General features: G+C 34.3%; 1 protein-coding gene across 1 annotated transcript in view; it reads right to left on the bottom strand.

Moving 5' to 3' along the window:
• Positions 1-24,589, bottom strand: part of THSD7B (thrombospondin, type I, domain containing 7B) — a 234,635-nt gene that overhangs the window by 35,175 nt on the left and 174,871 nt on the right. The window contains exon 3 of the mRNA XM_011937747.1: positions 20,261-21,071. Coding sequence (XP_011793137.1) covers positions 20,261-20,754 — 494 coding nt within the window. The 5' untranslated portion in view covers positions 20,755-21,071. The remainder of the gene's footprint in view (positions 1-20,260; positions 21,072-24,589) is intronic.

Genomic DNA, 24,589 nt, shown 5'->3' with positions numbered 1-24,589 from the left:
TCTATACATTGAAAGGAACTACTATATCCCCTGAAAATCTAATCCAGATCAATCAACCCTGGGACATATACTAGTAAAACTATTAAACTTTAAAATGAAGACATTCTCAAGTTCTCAGCAAAATAGATAATTTGAAAATGAAAAACAAATGGCAACAAACTTCTCAAAACAGTATAGAAATCAAGACTGCAACAGAGTAACATTTTCAAGAATAGTAAATAGAATATTATATCTGACTAAACTGTTCTTCAAACAGATTTGAATCTCCCAAACTCAGAAAACACTGTATATTGTGATTTTCCTCAAGAATCTGCTGGAAACTCAGCTTCATTCAACCAAAAATAACTTGGAAATCTTTGGCATGATGACTGAAACTTGTCAAATATATAACTGTAAAGCAAATATTACAATGAGAATGGGGTCAGTACTAGAAGAATAACATGTAAATATGTCATGCTATGAAAAAGTAGAATAGATTCTATTTATAGAACAGACCTAAGAAAAGAAGAAGAGAGAGAAAATGTAAAAGAGGAGAATAAAATTGTACCAGGTGGAAATAATTTAAAACTGACATAACAAACAGCACTACATTAGGCCAGAGAGGAAATTAAGGAGACTATACAAAGGTAAATACAAAGGTAACTTCTACAATAAAAATGCAAATATTTCTAACTACCAAAACATATTGGTCAGATGCAGTGGCTCAGGCCTGTAATCCCAGCATTTTGGGAGGCCAAGGCAGGCAAATGACTTGACATCAGGAATTTGAGACCAGCCTTGTCAACATGGTGAAACCCTGTCTCTATTTAAAAAAAAAAAAAATTAGCTGGGCATGGTGGTACATGCCTATAATCCCAGCTACTTGGGAGGCTTGAGGCACAAAGATTGTTTGAAACCAGGAGGCAGAGGTTGCAGTGAGCTAAGATTGCACCACTGCATTCCAGCCTGGGTGATGAAGTGAGACTCTGTCTCAAAATACAATACAATACAATTATATATACATACATACACACACACACACACACACACACACACACACACACATATATGTATTTAAAAAGCCAAGGCTGGGCACAGTGACTCATGCCTGTAATCCCAGCATTTGGGGAGGCTGAAGCGGGGTGGGTGCATCACCTGAGGTCAGGTGTTTGAAACCAGCCTGGCCAATATGGTGAAACGTCTTCTACACTAAAAACAAAAAAAATTTAAAAAAAGCTGAGCGTGGTGGTGCACGCCTGTAATTCCAGCTACTCAGGGGGCTGAGGTAGGAGAATCGCTTGAATCCGGGAGGCGGAGGTTGCAGTGAGCCAAGATCACAAGATCACGCCACTGCACTCCACCCGGGGTGACAGAGTGAGACTCCATCTCAGAACACAAACTAACAAGAAAACAAAACAGCCAAATGTACATACCAAATGAAGAAAGCAAGTAATACATGTAAAATTAAACACACCATAAATACAATGTAAGCTACTATGAAGAGGCCAAACATAATTATCATATCCATAAAAGTAAACAAGGTTAATTCATTTATTAAGAGAAATTCAGTGTTTACACCGACACATAAAACTAAACCCAACTCTATGTTCATGCGGAATATAAAAGACACACGTAACGTGGTGGTTTCAAAAGGCTAAAAATAAAGGGATGAACAAAGACTTAGGCAAATTAAAACAAGAAGAATGTATGTTGTACAATCCTAATATCTGACAAATTAAAATTCAAGACAAAAAGCATCATAAGAGACAAATAAAAACACTTTAGAATGTTAAAGTTAACATTTCACTATGAAGAAATAGAAGCTTTGAATATCTATGCACCATAAAACAGCAACTATGTGTAGAAAAATTACAGAAGATGTTGGAAAAATAGATAGGAACATACTAATAGTATAACTTAACTATTTTCAGTACAAAATAAACCAATTGAAGAAAAATAGTAAAGATTATTAGAAAACCTAAAAACCATAATCAATCAGGTACATATATATTTAATAAATCACATCAATAATAGAGAATATATCTTCTTCCAAATGTACATAGAACATTTGCAATGACAGATTTATTTTTTTGAATGGATTCTCACTATGTTGCCCAGGCTGGTCTTAAACTCTTGAGCTCCAGTCATCTTCCTATCTCAGTCATCCTGGGATCAGAGGTGTGCCCCACTGCGCCCGGCTGAACATTCACAAATATTAATTATAGAGTGTAAGACAAAGAAAATGGCAGTAGATGCTTAAAAAATAGAAATATCACAAACAACACTCTGCTTACAATGCAATAAAACTAGAATTTAAAAACGAAAACAAATAAACAAAATATGACCTTTCTATCTGGAAATTAAAATAGCTTACATTTATAAACCTTGAGTAAAAGGAGCAATACAAACAAGAAAACTATAGAATTTGGGGGAAAAAATAGTATGATAATAAAACACTCTATGTCAGAATCTATGGGATCAATTTAAAATAGTCATCAGGAGAAAATTAATAGTCCTAAACACATATCTCAGTGCACATGAAAATAAATGAATTAAATTTCTTATTCGGAAAGTTGGAAAATGAAAAAAAAAATACATATATAAAGGAAGCATGAAGAACTAAATAATAAAGATAAATGCAGAAATTAATGAGGTAGAGAACACAAAAACAGGAGACAAAATTAACAAACCATAATCCTGTTAAAAAATTTAACCAAACAGGCAAACTACTATTTTAAATAATAGCTGAGGAGAGAAACAGAAAGATATAAAAAGAAAAAATGGTGTGGGTTACAATGCTTAATAAAGGATATACATCTATGCAAATGAATTTGAAAACTTAGAGGAACTAGGTCATTCCTTTTAAGAATATAGCCAACCAAAACTTACCCCAGCATGAAAAGAACAAAATTAGCCTCAGCATGAATAGAGAGCTTTAAGACAAATACTTCACAAAAAAGGTTAGTTCTACATAGTTTCACAAAGAATTTCTATCATTTAGTGACCACACAGTCCTAATGCTGTGTAAATTGTTTAGAACATAGGAAATTAAGAAAAACATCCACATTCTTTTTATGAAGTAAATTTCATAATAATATTTCAACCCGATAAAGAGAGAAGCAAGAAAATGACAAAGTGGGGACTATATTACAAATGCAGAAATGGTTCCTCATTAGAAAATGTATTGATATAATTCACCATATTAATAGGTCCAAAGATAAAAATCATGTGATTACCTCCTTTGACAAAATCCAACATCCATTCTTAATGCAAACTCTGGCAAGAAAAATAAAAACTAAACAGGAATGGATGGATATTTCATTAATATGATCAAACACACATACATTCAAACACACAGGCACACACACTTTGTAACAGGTACAATACACCCCTGCCAATCCTCCAGCAACAGAGCTATGCCCTAATCTTCACAACCTGTGTTATGTGTATGTTGCAGATGTGATTAAAATAAGGATTTTTAAAAATATTTTTTATTATACTTTAAGTTCTGGGATGCATGTGCACAACGTGCAGGTTTGTTACATAGGGATACACATGCCATGGTGGTTTGCTCCCATCAACCTGTCATCTACATTAGGTATTTGTCCTAATGCTGTCCCTCCATTAGCCCCTTCACCCCTCGATGGGCCCCAGTGCATGATGTTTCCCTCCCTGTGTCCATGTGTTCTCATTGTTCAACTCCCACTTGTGAATGAGAACATGCAGTGTTTGGTTTTCTGTTCCTGTGTTAGTTCGCTGAGAATGATGGTTTCCAGCTTCATCCATGTCCCTGCAAAGGACATAAATGCATCCTTGTTTTTATGGCTGCATAGTCTTCCATGTTGTATATGTGCCACATTTTGTTTTCCCAGTCTATCACTGATCGGCATTTGGGTTGGTTCCAAGTTTTTGCTATTGTGAATAGTGCTGCAATAAACATATGTGTGCATGTGTCTTTATAGTAGAATGATTTATAATCCTTTGGGTACATATACAGGAATGGGATTGTTGGGTCAAATGGTATTTCTGGTTCTAGATCCTCAAGGAATCACCACACTGTCTTCCCCAATGGACGAACTAATTTACACTCCCAACGGTGTAAAAGTGTTCCTATTTCTCCACATCCTCTCCAGCATCTGTTGTTTCCTGCTTTTTAATGATCACCATTCTACTGGCATGAGATGGTATCTCATTGTGGTTGTCATTTGCATTGCTCTAATGACCAATGATGATAAACTTTTTTTCATATGTTTGTTGGCCACACAAACGTCTTCTTTTGAGAAGTGTCTGTTCATTCTTTCACCCACTTTTTGATGGGGTTGTTTTTTTCCTAGTAAATTTGTTTAAGTTCCTTGTAGATTCTGAATAGTAGCTCTTCATCAGATGGATAGATTGCAAATATTTTCTCCCAATCCGTAGGTGCCTGTTCACTCTGATGATAGTTTCTTTTGCTGTGCAGAAGCTCTTTAGTTTAATTAGATCTTATTTGTCAATTTTGGTTTTTGTTGCTATTGCTTTTGGTGTTTTAGTCATGAAGTCTTTTTGCCCATGCCTATGTCCTGAATGGTATTACCTAGGTTTTCTTCTAGGGTTTTTATGGTTTTAGGTCTTACATTTAATTCTTCAATCCATCTTGAGTTAATTTTTGTATAAGGTATAAGGAAGGGGTCCAGTTTCAGTTTTCTGCATATGGCTAGCCAGTTTTCCCAAGGGATTTTAAAATGGAAAGATTGTTCTGGATTATCCAGGTGAGCCCAGTATCATCACAGGGTTATTTTTAAGTGAAGGAGGGATGTTGGTAGGAAGGATCAGAGTCAGAGAGATCTGAAGAAACTACACTGCTGGACAAAGAACACAAGTGGCCTACAGAAACTGGAAAAGGTAAAAAAAAAAAAAAAAAAAAAAAAAAAAAAAAAAAACACAAAAAACTGATTATACACTAGAACCTCCAGAATAAATGCAGCCCTGCCAACAACTTGATTTTATCCTAGTAAGATTCATTTTTCTTACTTCTGACCTCCAAAACTGTATGATAATCAGTGTGTTTTCATAAGTCATTAAGTTTGTAGTAATCTGTTACAGCAGTGATATGAAACTTATGAGTACTTACTTAGTGGGGAAATCCTGGAGGCATTCCCAGTGAGATTAGGGAAAGGGAAGAATGCTCACTATCTTTAACTACTATTCAACATTTCTCTGGACTCAATGCATTAAACTAGAGAACACATATAGAGGCATACAAATTAGAAATAAAACCTCTCTATTGTCTAATATAACATTATATTTGAAAACTACTATAGAATGATAAAAAATAATTCAAATAAAAAATTGAACAAGCTAGCATGTTATAAAATTAGCAAGCATATTTCAATATCATTTTCTATTAACCAGTTGGAGAATAAAATGCATAAAACTCCATCCACAAGAGCAACAAAAATATAAAATACTTAAGAAAATAACAAGAAGCATTCAAGGTTTCTATAAAGAAAACTATTTCAAAAATTCCTATTAGATCTGAAAATAGACTTGACTCGGCCGGGCGCGGTGGCTCAAGCCTGTAATCCCAGCACTTTGGGAGGCCGAGACGGGCGGATCACGAGGTCAGGAGATGGAGATCATCCTGACTAATACGGTGAAACCCCGTCTCTACCAGAAAATACGAAAACCTAGCCCGGCGACGAGGCGGGCGCCTGTAGTCCCAGCTACTCCGGAGGCTGAGACAGGAGAATGGCGTGAACCCGGGAGGCGGAACTTGCAGTGAGCTGAGATCCGGCCACTGCACTCCAGCCTGGGCGGCAGAGCAAGACTCCGTCTCAAAAAAAAAAAAGAAAATAGACTTGACACAAAAATATATCCCTTGTTTTTGGTTAGGTCATTTCAAAATCATCAAGATTTTAGTTCTTTCCAAGTTTATTATAAATTTAATGTAATCACAACAAAAAATTCCAATGAGCTTGTTTTGTGGAGCTAGAAAAGTTAATCCTAAACTTTATATGAAAAAATTATCTTATGAGGATAGCTTGAAAACACACACAAAAAGAATAGCTATGAGGAGGGAGTAGCACTAACAGATAATAAAACATACTAGTGATACCTGTCTAATTTAAATAGTGTGGAATCAGTTTATAAATAGGCAGACAAATGAAATACAAGTGTAGTAAGAAATCCAAATATATATAGGTATCTAATATGTGAAAATATGTCATCTTAATCACAAGGACAAAGACAGAGTTTTTTCATGATGGTATGAACACATTGGAAAGACTTTCAGAAAAATATAAAATTATATCTACTCCACACACCACACACAGTCCAAACTGATCAAAGACTCCAATGTAAAAAAATAAAATTATGCATACCCTTGGAAAAATCATGGGTAAACTTAAGTGTGTTGTGGGAAAATGCTTTATAACCATGACTGAAATTCCAGAGGAAAAAAAAAGAAATTAGTGATTCATTTGACTATGTAAACATTTTCTTTAAATTTTTTGCATGGCAAGAATCACTATAAGCCAAGTCAAAACACAAATGTCCAAATGAGAGAAAATGTTTGCAACATATATCAGAGATATGTGAGTAATGTCTCCAAATACAAAGATTTGAAAATGAAGGCAAAAACATTTCCTATAGAAAGACAAGCAAACTACAAAAACAGAAAATTCACAAAAAAGCTATAAATATGGCCCCGAAATATATAAGCAAACATTCAAATTTGTGCATATTAAAAGAAATGTCAAGCAAAAACTCTACTATGATATCAACTTCTCACATATGGCAAAAATTCAAAAGCTTAACAATATGCTCTATCTGTAAAGTTGCAGTGAGAATGTGAGGATGGTACCACCACTATAAAAGAGAATCTGGCAATATTTAACACAACTTGTATGCATTTATCCTGTTATCCATCAATCACATTTCTAAGAATTTATCCTGAAAACATACCTCCAACAATACCAAACTATACATGCAGGAGATTGTACACTGAAAAAATAGTTTATAATTATAAATTATTAAAAACTACCTAAATGCCCAAGTATAGGAATTTGTTCAAATAAACTATGGCTGCACATACACAATGAAGTACTATGCAACTGTAACAAAAGAATGAAAAAGACCCTGATTAACTAACATGAACTAATTCCTAGGAAATGTTAAGTGAAAAAAAATTCAAAAGAGATTATATAACTTGCTACCTTTTGTGTAAGAAATAAGAGGAAATAGAAAGATACAAACAAGCACAAAGTATAAAATGGAAAATAAGGAAGCTGGTTATCTGCAAGGAGTAGAGGACATGGGATGAGTGACACTCCTCTAACTGTATATTTTTTATTTTTAGAAACATGTTAATGTTCAATATGTACAAAAATAAAATTAAATCAATATGGATGTGGAGGGGGAAATAAAAATCTATAACTGGAAAATAATCCTCCATTCCCACCAACACAACAACAACAAAACAACTATATATATATTTCCACAGATATATATGTTATATATAGTTATATATATGTTTTATATGTATAGTTATATATTTTATATGTAATATACATTTACAGTAGAAATCATATACATATATACATTTCTACTATTTTCAAAGAACAAATTAAGAAAAATATTTGTGTTGTTTGGGGACTTATTTTTATTTATGTTTAAGGAGGAATAGGAATGTAAAATGTAAATCTCCTTTAACAGTAGATACAAAAAACAAGGGAACAATAAGGATGAGTTTTAGAGATGACGGCTTTTTAAAAAATCGTCTTAAACTGTATTATCCTTCAGTCACTCCTTAATGAGGAAGTCACAGTGCATTCATTTAACAAAAGCGGTCTGAGAATTGAAAGATGGTTAACATGTACCAAATAATCATAGCTCTTAAAAGGATGCCCAAACCAAATGTTCCTCTCTATCAAAGTAAAAGTAAAACCCATTGATCTGATTTTTATTCACCCAAACAATAAGTATGAATCACTTTCCTATTTATATAAACAGTCTTCCAAGTCTATAGCTCAGATATTTTAATTCAGATGTACTTTTACTCCAAAAAAATAAAAAGGAAACAAGGTGAAACGAAAACAAAAACTGAAGAGAGAAGACTATTTCATTTCACAAGTTAAGGTATTATAAAAAGTCAATAATAGCATCACTGATATATGAGAAAGAATGATGAACAGACTATATGACAGCTATTTTTAAATGTAATAATGGAACCTCAGAGAAACTCCTGTCAAAATAAAAGAGAAAAATTAGGACGTGCACTGAGACAAGTAAAAGCAAAAGATCTTTAAGCACAAGAAGCAAATCAATGATGAGAGAGCAGAGTAGCAGCAAGAATAATACAACTGCCTACCACATTGCAAATATAACTGTGAAAAGAAAATCGCTTGAGGCGATTATCAAAAGTCAGAGCAATCAATGAGATAGCTAGTAAAGGGCATTAATTAAAGCTCCATCGTGTCCTAGCTTGATAAAGTGACTTTCAGCAAGTCACAAACAGGAGTTTACATTATAGAAGTAAAGACAAGCTCTTCCTATTCCAAATGACATAATAACCAACAGGAGCCATAATCAAACCAGAGGACATAGAATGCCACTTGTCCCTACAGTTTCACAGATACTACCAAAAGGAAACAGATCCAAAGTTAGACGTATGAACAGAGTAAAAGGAATCTGTACTTTAGAACAAGTTATAATAATTTTAGGGAAACCTATAGTTCATCCTAGAAGTCAATAAGTGTACACAGGTATTAATGATTTTCTGAAAGCATCAAATACACAAAAAAGTCACTTTTCAGAAATAAATTTGAGCCTTTTAGCAAAAAATCCTGGTAGAGTATGCCAACGTAGTTCATCAAGTTGGACAGAAATGAGACAGCAGTCAACTATGTGATCACATAACCGTCAAGAGTTAACATTTTTGTCTTTGGCAATGAAAGTGACAGAAGTAGAAATGTCCTCATCTAACATGATATTTTTCTAAAACCTAATTATTTTATGATAGTATATGAGTCATTTCATAGTCCTTTGAAGACTAAATGAGAGTTACAGATTTCATGACACGATAATTTAAAGAAAAATGGTTTGGTTCAATACGCTGTCTAGAACTCAAAAGAGATAAAGGTGACTTCTGGTTTCCATTCTGGCATGTAAGGAACTTCAAAGTTGTCCCTCTTTTCCTCACAATAAGGAAAAAGCTAAACAACCTGAAAATCAATAACACTTCTTAGATCCATCAGAGAATCAAAGTCATAGAGAAAATGGCTGCCTACAAAATAGGAGAGGCATATACAAAGAATCACAACATAGTAGAGAAAAAGCAGGAGAAGAAACCACTACTAGAACCAGGACCAGAGTAGAAAACTTAAACTATGATTGACAACTTACTGGAGGCTCAGTGTCTATAATCTTTACAGTTAAAAACTTTAAGGGAGCCCAGTTCTAGTGGGAACCCTATACTTTTGTGAGTATACCTTCAGCAGCCCTGCCAGTTTCTCACAGTGAAGAAATAATTTTCTTCACGTTTCAGCAGGGGAAAAGTAAAAGTAGGCATTTTGAAAGACACCAAGAGAATTCTGTTTTCTTAATTCTGCCCTCACAGGAAACTATCTTACGAAAAGCCTAACAAACTAGGGTTTTACCAGACTTTGATATAAAAGAAGGCATATACCCTTCTAGCCTTCTTGTCTTACCTAAGTTGGGAGTGAAAAATGGGAAGAGACTGAGAAGAATTTGTGAAGGTCAGTCTAGAAACAGGCTTAATAAAATATTAGAACCTAATCATGGGACAAAAGACTCTTTCCCCGACTCCTGAAACTTAACAATCATGAATAGGGCTCCTGAATAATATTAGGGGGTTACAATGGAAAAAAGAATTGCCTGTTTCAGACCTTATTTAGAAACAAGTCTCTAAGAAAACCCAAAGACAACAGAAAAGAAAAAAATACAACAGAAAACAAACAAAAACAAGGATACCAAAGGAGATTTTTAGCCCCTGACACCTACAACTATAGCAAACACAGTGTAACTCCAAGTCAGGTAAACATAACAACCTCACACTAAAGGTCTAATTACCTCTGTTCTATTTCCCCGGTATATCATGTCCAGCTTTCAAGAAAATATTACACAGTACACTAAAAGACAAAAAGAATGGTTTGAAAAGCTAAAGTAAGCATCCGAATGAGATTCAGATATGGCAGAGATTTTAGCATTATCAGACTGGCAATGTAACACAACTATGAATAACGTACTAAAGGTTCTAGTGAAAAAGTAGACAATATGCAAGAACAGATGAGTATTGTAAGCAGTGAGATGGAAACCCTAAGAAAGAATCAAAAGAAAATGACATAAATCAAAAACATTGTAAAGTACTAAAATGTACCTTTGATAGGCTCATCAACAGACTGGATGGAGTCTAGGAAATCAGTGAGCTTGAAGAAATGTCAATAGCAACTTCTAAAACTGAAATTCAAAGAGGATTAAAAGAGATTGAAAAGACTATCCAAAAACTATGGTAGGGCTACAAATGATGTAATTACACATAATAGAAATATCAGTAGGAAAATAAAGGGAGAAAATAACAGAAGAGATGTTTAAAGTAATAAGGGCTAAGAATTTTCCAAAATTTATGGCACACACCAAATCATAGATCCCAGTAGCTGAGGGAAAATTAAGCAAGGTAAATACCAAAAATATCTACATCCAAGCATACAATATTTGAACTGAAGAACATCAAAGACAAAGAAAAAAATTCTTTCAAGAAGTCAGAGGGGGAAAGACACACCTTACCTATAAAGAAGGAAGGACAGAATTACATTAGACTTCTGCTCACAAACTATGCAAGCAAGAAGATTATGTACTATTGAAAGTAAAAACCCGGCCAGGTGCAGTGGCTCACGCCTGTAATCCCAGCACTTTGGGAGGCCGAGGCGGGCAGATTATTTGAGGTCAGGAGCTCGAGGCCAGCCTAGACAACATGGTGAAACCCCATCTCTACTAAAAATACAAAAAATTAGCCGGGCGTGACGACACACCCTGTACTATTGAAAGTAAAAACCCGGCCAGGTGTAGTGGCTCACGCCTGTAATCCCAGCACTTTGGGAGGCCGAGGCGGGCAGATTATTTGAGGTCAGGAGCTCGAGGCCAGCCTGACCAACATGGTGAAATCCGTCTCTACTAAAAATACAAAAAAATTAGCTAGGCGTGGTGGCCCATTCCTATAGTCGCAGCTACTCAGAAGGCTGAGGCAGGAGAATTCCTTGAACCTGGGAGACAGAAGTTGCAGTGAGCCGAGATCATGCCACTGCACTCCACCTGGGAGACAGAGCCAAACTCCACCTCAAAAAAAAAAAAGGAAAAACTCACCAACCTAAATCTATATCCAATGAAATTATACTTCAAAAATGAAGGAGAAATAAAGATTTTCTCATATAAAAATTGAGGAATAGACTTGCTTGAAAAAAAATGTTTTAAAAAAAGCTTCAGAGAGAAGGAAAATTATATAGGTTAGAAACTCAGATCTAGAAAAACAAAAACTGACAATTGGAGAAGGAATTGAGGAATAAAATGTCATTTATTTTTCATATGCAAATTGATCTAACAAATATAATAATCTGTTCAAATAATAGTAACAATATATTTGGTGATTATAGTTTATAAATATGTGAAATAAATTACAGCTATGATGTAAGGGATGGGAGACAGCAATTCAGAATACTCTGTTATAGGATACTTATGCTGCCCGTAAAGTGTATATAGTGTTATTTAAAAGTGGGCTTTGGTTAGTTATAAATGCATATTGCAAAATTCTAAGAAAACCACTAAAAAATGTTTAAGATATGTATAACTGATATGCTAAGAAAGAAGAAAAAAAATCAAACAACATACAATGTTCCGTTAAAATCAGAGAGGACAGAGGAAGAGAGGAAATAAACGAAACGAAAACTGGAAGCCTTTCCTCTAAGATCTTGAAAACAACAAGGATGCCCACCGCCACGACTGCTATTTAACATAGTACTGAAAGTGCTAGAGCAATCAGACAAGAGAAAAAATAAAGGACAACCGAATTGGAAAGGAAGAAGTCAAATTATCTGTGTTTGCAGATAACATAATCTTATATTTGGAAAAACCGAAAAAATCCACAAAAATTATTAAAACTGATAAAAAAATTCAGTAAAGTTACAGGATACAAAATCAACATATAAAAATCAGTAGCATTTTATATGACAATAGCTAACAATCTTAAAAAGAAGTAAAAAAAGTAATCCTACTTACAATTGCTACAAATAAAATAAAATACATAAGAATAAACTTAACCAAATAAGTGAAAGATCTGTACAACGAAAACTATAAAACACCAAAGCAGAAAATTGAAGAGGGCACAAAAAATGGAAAAATAATCCTTGTTCATGGATTGGAAGAGTCAACATTGTTAAAATATCTCTATTACCCAAAGTAATTTATAGATTTAGTGCAATCCCTATGAAAATACCAATGACATTTTTTACAGAAATAGCAAAAACAATCCTAAAACTCATATGGAACCATAAAAGACCCGGAATAGGCAAAGCTATCCTGAAAAAAAAACAACAACAACAACAAAAACTGGAGGAATCATATTACCTGACTTCAACTTATACTACATAACTATAGTAAACAAGACAGTATGATACTGCCGTAAAAGCAGACATATACGCCATTACAACAGAATAGAGAACCCAGAAATAAACCCATACATCTACAATGATTTCTTTTTTGACAAAGATATCAAGAACATACACTGAGAAAAGGACGGTCTCTTCAATAAATTGTGCTGAGAAAACTGGATATCCCTAGGCAGAAGAATGAAACTAGACCCCTATATCTCACCATACAAAAAAACAAATAAAAATGGATTAAAGAATTAAACCCAAGACCTCAAACTGTGAAATGATTGCAAAAAATCACTGAAGAAAGTCTTCCAGACACTGAAATGGGCAAAGATTCTTGACTAATACCCTACAAACACAGGCAATCAAAGAGAAAATGGACAAATTATATCACATCAAGTTAAACAGCCTCTGTATAGCAAAGGAAACAATCAATAAACTGACGAGAAAATCCACAGGATAAGAGAACATTTTTGCAAACTACCAGTCTAACAAGGGATTAATAACCAGATTACATAAGAAGCTCAAACAACTCAACAGGAAAAAAATATAATAATATGATTTAAAAAGAAGCAAAATGTCTTAACAGACATTTCTCAAAAGAATACATAGAAATGACAAACAGGCATATGAAAAGGTACTCAGCATCGCTGATCATCAGAGAAATGCAAATCAAAATTAAAATAAGATATCATCTCATCCCAGTTAAAATGAGTTTTACACAAATGACAAGCAATAACAAATGCTGGCGAGGATGTGGAGAAAAGGGAATCACTGTACACTGTTGGTTGGAACATAGTGTAACCACTATGGAGAACAGTTTAGAGGCTCCTCGAAAAACTAAAAATAGAGCTACCATACTATCTAGCAATCCCACTGCTATGTACAGACAGAAAAGAAAGGAAATCAGTACATAAAGGAGATAGCCACACTCCTATATTTACTGTAGCACTGTCCACAAAAGTCAAGATTTAGAAGCAGCCCAAGTGTCCATCAACAAATGAATGAATAAAGAAAATGTGGTACATATACACAATGGAGTACTAGTCAGCTATAAAAAACAATGAGATCCTGTCATTTGCACCAACATGGATGGAACTGGAAGTCGTTAAGTTAAATGGCCAGGCACAGAAAGACAAGCTCTGCATGTTCTCACTTATCTGCGACAACTAAAAATTAAAACAATTGAACTCATGGAGCTAGAGAGTAGAGGCTGGTTTCCAGAGGCTGGAAGAGTAGTGGTGACTGGGGGAAATGAAGATGATTAATGAGTACACAGTAACAGTTAGAAAGAATGAATACAACCTAGTATTTTCCAGCAAAACAGAGTGTATAGTAAAAAATAATTTAATTGTACATTTAAAAATAGCTAAAAGAGTATAATTGAACTGTTTATAACACAAAGGATAAATGCTTGCAGTGATAAATACCCCATTTACCCTGATATGATTACAATGCACTGCATGCTAGTATCAAAATCTCATGTAACTCATAAATATATATACCTACTATGCACCTACAAAAGCTAAAAATTAAATAAAAATAATAAATTAAAATCAAAAAGGAGCAAAGAACAAGGACAATAAATGAAAAATAATGACCTCAGTAAATATTAATACAATTGTATTAATGCTTACTTTAAGCATAAACGGTCTAAATACTCTAATTAAAAGACTCTCAGACTGGATAATAAACAGCATCCAATTATACGTCATCTACAAGACAGATGAATACATTTTTTGTCAGTAAGCATAGATATACTGTGCTAGCATTAATCAAAAAAAGTTGGAGTATGTATCATAATTCCAGACAATGGAGAATTTACATCAAAGAAAACTGTCAGGGATTAAGAGGGTGTGGGCATTACATAATAATAAAGAGATAATTTCTCCAATAAGATATAGCAATCATTAATATGTATTATCTAACAATAGAGTGTCAAAATCTATAAGGCGAAGTCTGCTATAACTGCAAACAGACAAATTTTGTATTGTTTTTGGAGCCTTCAACATTCCTCTCTAGTAATCGACAGATCCATCAGGAATAACATCAGTAAGAACATAGTTGAACTGAACAGCACCATCAATCAACTGGATATAATTGACATTTGTAGAATATTTTATCCAACTACAGCAGAGTACACACATTTTTCTTGAGTTCACATAAAATATTCAAGATAGGCCATATTTCTGGGCCATGAAACACACCTTAACAAATCTAAAAGAATAGAAATCATACAACATATGCTCCCAGGACACAATGGAATTAAACTAAAATTAATAACAAAATAGAGAACCCCAAAATATATGGAGATTAAACAAGACACTCTTAGATAACACATGGATCAAGAAAATCTCAAGAGAAATGCAAAAATATTTAGAACTACATGAAAATAATGCAAATTATCAAAATTTGTGGAACAAAGAGAAAGGGCTTGAGGAAACTGAATGCATCTAATAGTAAAGAAGAGAAATCTCAAATGAGTAACCTAAGTTTCCACCTTAGGAAACTAGAAAAAGAAGAGCAATTAAATCTAAAGTAAGCAGAAGAAAAGAAATAATAAAATCAGAATCAAAATCAATGAAATTAGAAAAAAATATAGAAAAAAATAACAAAATCAAAAGTTGGTTTTTTGAAAGCACTGATAAAATTAATAAACCTTTAGCCAGGTTAGGAAAAAAAGAGAGAGGACATAAATTATTAATACTGGAAACATAAGAAGGGTAATATTAATAATCCCATAGTTATTAAAAGGAAAAATGGATATTATGAACAACTCTATGTCCCTAAATATGATAACCTAGATGAAATGAGCCAATTCCTTGAAAGACAAAATCTAGCAAAACACACAAAGAGAAATCAATGATATGAATAGTCCTAAATCTGTTAAAGAAGTTAAACCCGTATTTAGTAACTTTCCAAATCAGAAAGCCAGAGTTCCAGAGGGTTCACTACCAAACATTCAAGAAAAAATTATACCAATTCTCAACAATTTCTTTCTGAAAATGAAAACATTTTCAAAAATACTTTCCAATTCATTCGATGAGGGCAGCATTACCCTAACACCACAACAAAGACATTACAAGTAAGGACAACAAAGATCAACATTTCTCGTAAACATACATGAAATAATTCTCAGTAAAATACTAGCAAGTCAAATCCAACACTATATAAAAGGAATTTATTTTGCAACTAAGTGGGATTTATTCCACATATACAAAGCTGGTTCAGCATTTGAAAATCAGTTAATGTAATCCATAACATAAATAGGCTAATGAACAAAATCATATAATCATATCAATATATGCAGAAAAAGTATTTAACAAAATCTAATGCTTATTTATAAGGAAAATTCTCAGAAAACTAAGAATGAAGGGGAACTTCCCTGACTTGATCGAAAACACCTACAAAAAAACCTATAGTTAACAAAACACTTAACAGAGCATAGATTTCTTTCACAGTACAAAAAAAGAGTGTCCTTTCTCATCACTCCTGTACAACATTGCAGTGGAAGTCTTGGCTAATGAAGACAAGAAAAGAAAATAAACAAAATATATTCAAATTGGAAAGAAAGCAATATATATATATTTGCAGATGACATGTTTATTTATGTAGGTAATCCCAAAAAGTCAACAACTACAGCAATGAAAATTTCTGAATAATAAGTGACTATAACAAAGTTGCAGGATACAAGGTTAATATAAAAAGTTAACTGCTTTCTTGTTATATCAGTAATGCACAATTGGAATATGAAATTAAAAACACAATACCATTTATGTTAGCATCCAAAAAGTTAAATTAATATAAATCTGACACAATATGTACAAGTTATATTTTTTTAAAAACCCTCCAAGACCCTGACAAAATAAACAATATTTAAATAAATGGAGAGATAACCTATGTACCAGAATAGGATGACTCAGTATTATCAAGATATCAGTTCTTCCCAAATTGATCTTACATTATATGCAATCCCAATCAAAATCTTGGAAAGTTATTTTGTGGATATCAAAAAGTAGTTCCAAAGTTTATATGAAAAAGCAAAAGATTCAGAGAAGCCAACACATAAGAAGAAAAAATTAGGCAGACTGACACCTCTCTGCTTTACGATTTACTATAAAACTACATTACTCGTAACACAGTGTTACTAACAAATAATAGATAGTAAAATAGAATAAAAATTGAAGGCATAGACTCATACCAACACAGTCAACTGATCTTTGTCAAAAAAGCATAGGAAACTCCATAGAGAAAAGATATTCTTTAGAATAAATGGTGCTGGAACAACTGAACATATAATAACCTTTTTAAAAAAGAATGCAGACATAGGCCCTATACCTTTCACCAAAAAACCTCAAAATGAATCACAGACCTAAATATAATAAACAAAATTATGCAACTCATAGAAGAAAGTATAAGAGAAAAACTTAGTTGACTTTGGGTTTAGTGATATTTTTAAACACACCACCAAAAAAATGATCCTTGAAAAAATATTGAGAAGTTGGACTTCATTAAAATTAAAAATATTTTCTCTGTGAACCATACTGTAAAGAAAATGAAAACACAAATCATAGACTGTCAAAAATATTTGCAAAACACATGTCTGATAAAGGACTGGTATCCAAAATATGTAAATAACTTTTAAAATTCAACAATAAGAGAGCAAAGCTCAAAAAAAAAAAACTCAGTTAAAAAATACACAAAACATCTGAATAGACACCTTATCAAAGAAGACATATAGATGGCAAGCAAGAGTATGAAAAGATGTTCAGCATCACATGTCATTAAGGAATTGCTATTTAAAACAACGAGATACCATTACACACCTATTCGAATGGCAAAACTCCAAAATGCTGACAACAAATGCTGGTGATGTGACACAACAGAACTTCCACTAATTGCTGGTGGCAATGAAAAGTGGCACAACCATTCTGGAAGACAGCTAGGTAGTTTCTTACAAAACTAAACATACTCTTGCTACACCATACAGTAATTGCACTACTTTATATTAACCCAAATGATTTGAAAACCTGTGTTCACACACACAAAAAAAATACACACACAAACTTTTACAGAAGCTTTACTCAAAATTGCCAAAATTTGATAGCATCCAAGATGTACTTCCATAGGTGAATGAACAAACTATAGTACCACAAAATGGAATATCGTTCAGTGATAAAAAGAAATAAGCTACCAAGTAACAAACGGACATGAGGAAACTTAAACGCATATTGCAAAGTGAAATAAGTCAACCAGAAAAAGCTACATATATAATTCTAACTGTACAACATTTTTTAAAAAGGCAAAACTAAGGGGATAGTCAGTAAAATGATCAGTAGTTGCCAGGGGTTCTCAGGGGGAGAGGGAAGGATCAGTAAATAGAGCACAAGGGATATTTAGGGGAGTAAAACTATTCTGTATAATACTGTAATGGTGGATCCATGTCATAATTCATTTGTCAAAACTATAGAATGTACAATACAAAGGGTGAATCCTAATGTAAACTATAGTCTTTAATAGTAATGTATCAATATTAGATCATCAATTGTAACAAATGTACCTGCTGCACATTGAATTGTGTTCCTCCAAAATTCAAATGTTGAAACTCTAACCTGCATTTTGAACATGGGAACTTTCTAATGTAATCACATCATTAGAGTGGAGCCCTTGTGATGGGATTAGTGCCCTTATAATAAGAGACACAGAGTGCTCTCCTTTTTCTCTCTCTCTGACCATGTGAGGACACAGCAAGAAGATCGCCATCTTTAAGCCAAGAAGACAACCTTCATCAAGAACTAAATGAAGACTCACCTTGAATTTGGACTTCTCAGCCTCCAGAATTGTGGAAATAAATTTCTCATTTAAATTCCCAAACTATGGTATTTATTTTTATAACAGTTAGTCTTAGTCAATTCAGCTGCTATAACAAAGTACCAGAGGCTGGATGGCTTAAAAAACAACCGAAATCTATTTCTCATAGTTCTAGAGGCTGGAAGTCTGAGACCAGGGCACCAGCATAGTCACATTCTGGTGGGGTCTCTCTTCTGGCTTGCAGACTGCTGACTTCACATTGTATCCTCAAATAGCAGAAAGAGAGTGAGAGGAAGCTCTCATGGCGCACTAATCCCTTCTAAGAGGACTGCATCATCACGACATAATTACTTCCCAAAGGCCACATGCCTCCTAAAAACATTACACTCAAGGTTAGAATTTCAATACATAAATGTGGGGAGGGGAACACAATTTGAACTGTGTTATGTACTCAATGTTTGTGTATGTAACTATAAAATGCTTGTTTACAAAACTATCACACAAATGCAAGATGTTAATAACAGGTAAAAACTATATATTGGAGACAGTGAGGGAGTATACAGGAACTCTCAGTACTTTCATTTTTTTTTGAAAACTTAAAAATTGATCTGAAAATAATCTATTAAAAAAGAAAAACATTGCAAGGATGTGCAAACAGAATGAAAAGATTCTATGTAATGCTCACTTCAGCAATACAGTATGGAGTATAAGAAAACAATGTATTTACACAATCCTACACACATTCAAACAAATTGCATGAATCATTTGCTTAATCTGGGCTTCAAAGTAGGCAATAAAAAGCTGCAAATCATTCTTCAATGGACTTGCCAATTTCATATGGCATAAATCAGAATGAGGCATTAAGGATAAAATACACTCATTTGGGAAGTCAAATGGACACAAAAAAGTCATCACATTACTTTGTTCATAAACAACAGTGGTAGTCTTCGGGGTATCTCCGGGCTGGCTGTAGATCCCAAGAAGGCAGCAACCGATGAGAATGATTAATTCTAAAGACAAGCATTATGTTGTTTGGTAATTTAAGTACTATTGAAAGGCACCTTAATTTGAAAGAAACTTAGTAATACACCAGTGCTTCATTTAAGACTCTCTGGGGGAAAATTAAGCAAATATTACTTTCAATATATTTCTGTGAGTTTATGTCATGATGTTTTAGACAACAATTTAAAATTAAACAAGCATAAGTTTGCAACCTAAGCTATTGCTTTTAATAGTTTCTGTCTTCCACAGTAGGTCATTCTAATTACTGCTTGCGCAAGTTAACATCTTTATCACAATAATGCCAAAGAAAGCACTCTTGGAACAACTTTTTGGTACTATTGCTAGTATAAAAAATGTACAACACAGATGTCAAAGAATGTTGATAATAGTGAAAACAAAAGTAAACAAAAACAAAAATAAAATTTTAAAGCACAAATGTTTTGAAAAACAAAAATATTTACATAATTCATATCCCAAATTTGAAACTGCACTTGATTTTTTATCATTATGAGAAGCCCCTTAGTCTTCTATTACTGTAATAATGGCAGATCTATTTTTATACCGGTTACTGTCTTGATAAAATGTGGAAATATGTGACTTTCCCTATATATATAATTGCACTACTAATCAGACAAGAATGCTAGAATACAGCTTGGTCTAAACTATACAATTTCGAAAACTTCCCAGTGAAATTAAAAACTTCTTACACGAAACTTCTAAAAACCCAAATTATAAACCTGATTGCCATTTTCCCTAAGAAGCTTTATAAAATTGTATAAAATGAAATATTTTAGGTGAATCAAATACAAGCATCAAAGGTCTCCTACCTTAACATAGCATTTTGTCCATCACTTCTTGTACACCAAACCTGCCGGGTTTGATAACCTATCTCTATTGCCCAAGACTTCGAATGATGATGTGCTTTGTAACTTTGATGTTTAAAGGTGACTCGCTCATTTGAATCAGAGTTAAAATCCAGAACAGTTCTTCCACTTGGATTAATTTCTTTAAGATGAGGCAGTCTGCATTTACTCCATGGTCCAACCTTAAGGCTAAATGTATATTCCTCTTCCCCAAGAGGACAGGAAGTGGGAGCTTCACAGGCTCTTGACTCAGTCAAATTTGGACACTGCAAACCGCCAAAGAGAGGAGGAGCTATGACGGCGCGAGTTCTATGCTGCAATTTCTTCCCACATCCCTCGCTACAGTTGGACCATGGCAGGAACTCAGATACCACACAATCCCGGGGACAAGGAATGAGGCAAGCTTGTTCTGTAGGAGGCTGAGGGGCAAAGTGTTCACATATTTCATTTGCAACCATAGTTCGGTTCAACTTCTGAATGCAGCGCACCTTCCGGTGCTGCAGTCCATGCTGAGCCGTCACACACTCTGCAGTCCGAGGCCTGACTTCGCCGTGAGCGTAAGGAACGAGCACACAGTGGTGCCAGTCAGAAACCTCCCACTGAAAGAGGTCACTGTGCCAGTCACAGACTCGGAAACAACTTCTTTCCTTTGGAGGCCTGTTGCTCTCGCCACAGTTAGACAGGTGACTTGTCCACCCTTCAACATGAAAACACCACACTGCCCGACTCTGGACTCCTCCGGGACCACAGTCTCCTGTACACCTTCCCCAGGGACCTACAGGCAGAAAACCAAGGATGTTAATTACTCAGAGATTACATTCAGCAATTCACAGAGAAGTAGAAGTCAATTAACACACTTTCCAACACAACCAGTATAAAATTATGAATTTTGGTGGAACAGAGAATTATAAATTATATAATTATATTCACCAAATATAATTTAGTGGTGAAGAATGTGGACACTCTTGTTGAAATAAGCATTCCATCAGTAATGTAAACTTGGATGAATTATTTCAACTTTCTAAGCCTTAGAAAGTTCCTCACCTATATAAGGTAGAAGATAATAAAAGCATTGACTTATAGAATTGTTCTGAAGACAAATGATATAATGTGTCAAGCAGACAATACAAATTTAACAAATGATTTGTACCATTGTAACTACTATGTTCCAAAGCCTATACATCTAACTCAATATTAATACTTTCCACTGAGGTGGTGTTTCAGCTAAAAGAAAAGCCCTAAAGCCAGGATTTTAATAAAGTAGAATTTTTCATATTTCTAGTCCTTCAGCTCATACTCTAAGAAGCTCAGAAAAGAGATATGTTTAACATCATAAGTTGCCAAAGTATCCTATTTTCATTTTCAAAATCATTGCCCTCAGTTTTGGTTAGTACTTGCAGAGTGAATTGCATGAAAATAACAATGGGGTGCAGGGGAAAGATGAGGTAGTAAGAGAAGCAGCAGCACTGAATTGTCTGTGGAAATTCTGTCCCTAGAATCCTTGAAGTGTACCCATTTTGATTTCTGATAGGTACTGACTCCAGGTAAAGTTTCCAACATTAGCTTGTAACATGCCAGATCTTGTAATTAACTAATTTATTTGTGTAGGAAACAGTCCAAGAAATAGACATATGAGGGAGCTGCCTGTTCATGTTTATCATATTTTTTTGCATCTGATCTACAGACATACCAGCAGGCCTTATCCAGAAAGTTGATCATATCTCTTTTCACAAGGACAGTAAGTAATCACATTTTGTGTCAACAACAACGAAAAAATAGTTTCCTCCCTTTCATTTGTTTAAATATGTAATCTGAACCCGTTGGTGGGAGTGTAAATTAGTTCAAAACATTGTGAAAGACAGTGTGGTGATTCCTCAAGGATCTAGAACCAGAAATACCATTCAACCCAGCAATCCCATTACTGGGTATATACCCAAAGGATTATAAATCATTCTACTACAAAGACACATGCACACGTATGTTTATTGCAGCACTATTCACAATAGCAAAGACTCAGAACCCACCCAAATGCCCATCAATTATAGACTGGATAAAGAAAATGTGGCACATACACACCATGGAATACTGTGCAGCCATAAAAAAGAATGAGTTCATGTCCTTCGCAGGGACATGGATGAAGCTGGAAACCATCATCCTTCAGCAAACAAACACAGGAATAGAAAATCAAACACCACATGTTCTCATTCATAAGTGGGAGTTGAACAAGGAGAACACATGGACACAGGGAGGGGAATATCACACACCAGGGCCTGTTGGGGTGTGGGGGGCAAGGGTGGGGAGAGCATTAAGACAAATGCCTACTGCATGCAGGGCTTAAAACCTAGATGACAGATTGATAGATGCAGCAAACCACCATGGCACATGTATACCTATGTAACAAACCTGCATGTTCAGCACATGTATCCCATAACTTAAAATTTTTTTAAAAAAAGTTTTATCAGCTTAACTAGGTACGTTCGTCCCTGTATCAGGACTGTGATGATCATAAGGCATTTCAGACCCTAAGAGGCATATGAATTTACACAAGCTCTCTCTCTTTCCCTGAATCTGACCAGCTGCCCCAAATGATGTTTAATTACTCCACGAAAAATATTTTCATTAGCATCCACTACATTTGTACAAATAGTAGACATGTATGTAGTCACATGCATTTAGGAAGAAACATATACATCCCCAGAGAAGCAGGTTATCTGCATTTGGGGCCACACACTAAAATGAGGATCTGTCACTTTAGTAGGACAAAAAGGTCTGGTTCTAATGCACCTGGTCATCTCAGTTCTCCCTCACACCCCTGTTCTAGCTATATACACCTGGCATTCTTGACGATAGTGTGTTAGGTTACAGTGTCAATGCCTTCTGCCACTTTATGAGAGAGATTAACATAGAAAACATACTAGAGACTTCTCTTGCTGAAACAGGACAGGTTTCACTGGAGCAGGTCAGCTTTCATTACCAAAATGCCCCTGAGTTTGCCCACTACCTTCCTCCAGCCTGTTGTCCCAGCACAGACTGCTCACAGTATAGAGAACGTGCATTGAAAACGGTGATCTTAGCATAGGCTGACTTAACCAGCCACCGGCAATTCTGGTGATGTGTTCTTAGATTACTCACAATTTTTTACTTTGCAAATTGAGATGTTTCTTGTTACTTGAAAGTGACTGGGAGGCTTTCTCTGTCCTAATGTTCTAGAGAAGTTTCAGTTTAAGTATTCTATTCATTGTCTATCATGTCAGGCTATTCATGAAAATTTTTATTATTGCTCCCAAATTCCCACAGTTACTCAATAAAGGAATATTTCAAAATATATATGAACACGGCAAACTTTAAAATCTAAAGTTAGTCTTGAATGATATAAAACAGTTATTGGATAAAGTTAAAGGAATTTTTTTTTTTTTTTTTTGTAGAGCACTGTGGATTTTTAAATAATGGCTGTCAGTTTATCTCTATTTGTTTAGGTATTAAGCACACACAATTTTCCACTCAGGGTTTTTTTTTTTGCATGGATTAATGAAAGTAAGATCAGAAAAGTTGAGCTATTTCTGATCAATCTTCAAAAGTTAATATTACACTTAATTCATTTAGAATATCTTGCCAAATGACTCGTCTTTACTTTCAAAGCATTTGACTATGACATTCTCTTATTATCTTTTGCTTATAAATTCTCCACTTTCAAAATAAGCTAACACTTTTTTGGTTATTTGCAATCATTACTATTTTAAACTTTAGAAATGATTATTCTTCCCTTAGATTTCATCCCCTCTTTCTTTACAGAATTTTACCAAATAATTGCTTAGCCTTTTGGCTAAGATCAAATGCAGAATTTTATCAAATAGCAAAATTTTTTCTACATCATTGGAGAACAAAGTATAACTATTAAGTAATTAAAATTGCTATCATTGAAGATGTTTCTTAGCTTAGCCAGGATCTCCTATTTGGAGCCAGGATCTCCAATATTAACTCTAAAAATTAACCACAGGAATATTAAGCTATATTAATTTTGGATATGAGTTAATTCACTATTATGTTATATATGTTAATATTCCTTTGAGTATGAGTAGAACAGGTAATAAAGGCAGTATGTAAACAATTACTCCCCACTCCTTGGCCTGGAAATTTAGGATAGTGGCTCTTGTAAGGTGAGACACATGCATGTTAATAAGCCTTGGCCAGGACATTTAGAAAGGCAGAGTCAAGCTAGAATAGTTCCTCCTTATATTAAAGCAAACTTTGAGGACAGCAAAAAAAACATCTAAATAACAAGCAAATGCAAAC

Source organism: Colobus angolensis, unplaced genomic scaffold (assembly GCF_000951035.1).
Source record: "Colobus angolensis palliatus isolate OR3802 unplaced genomic scaffold, Cang.pa_1.0 Scaffold168, whole genome shotgun sequence".
NCBI lineage: Eukaryota > Metazoa > Chordata > Mammalia > Primates > Cercopithecidae > Colobus > Colobus angolensis.
Note: the sequence above shows the minus strand (reverse complement) of the source record. Positions and strands in the feature narration are given on the sequence as shown.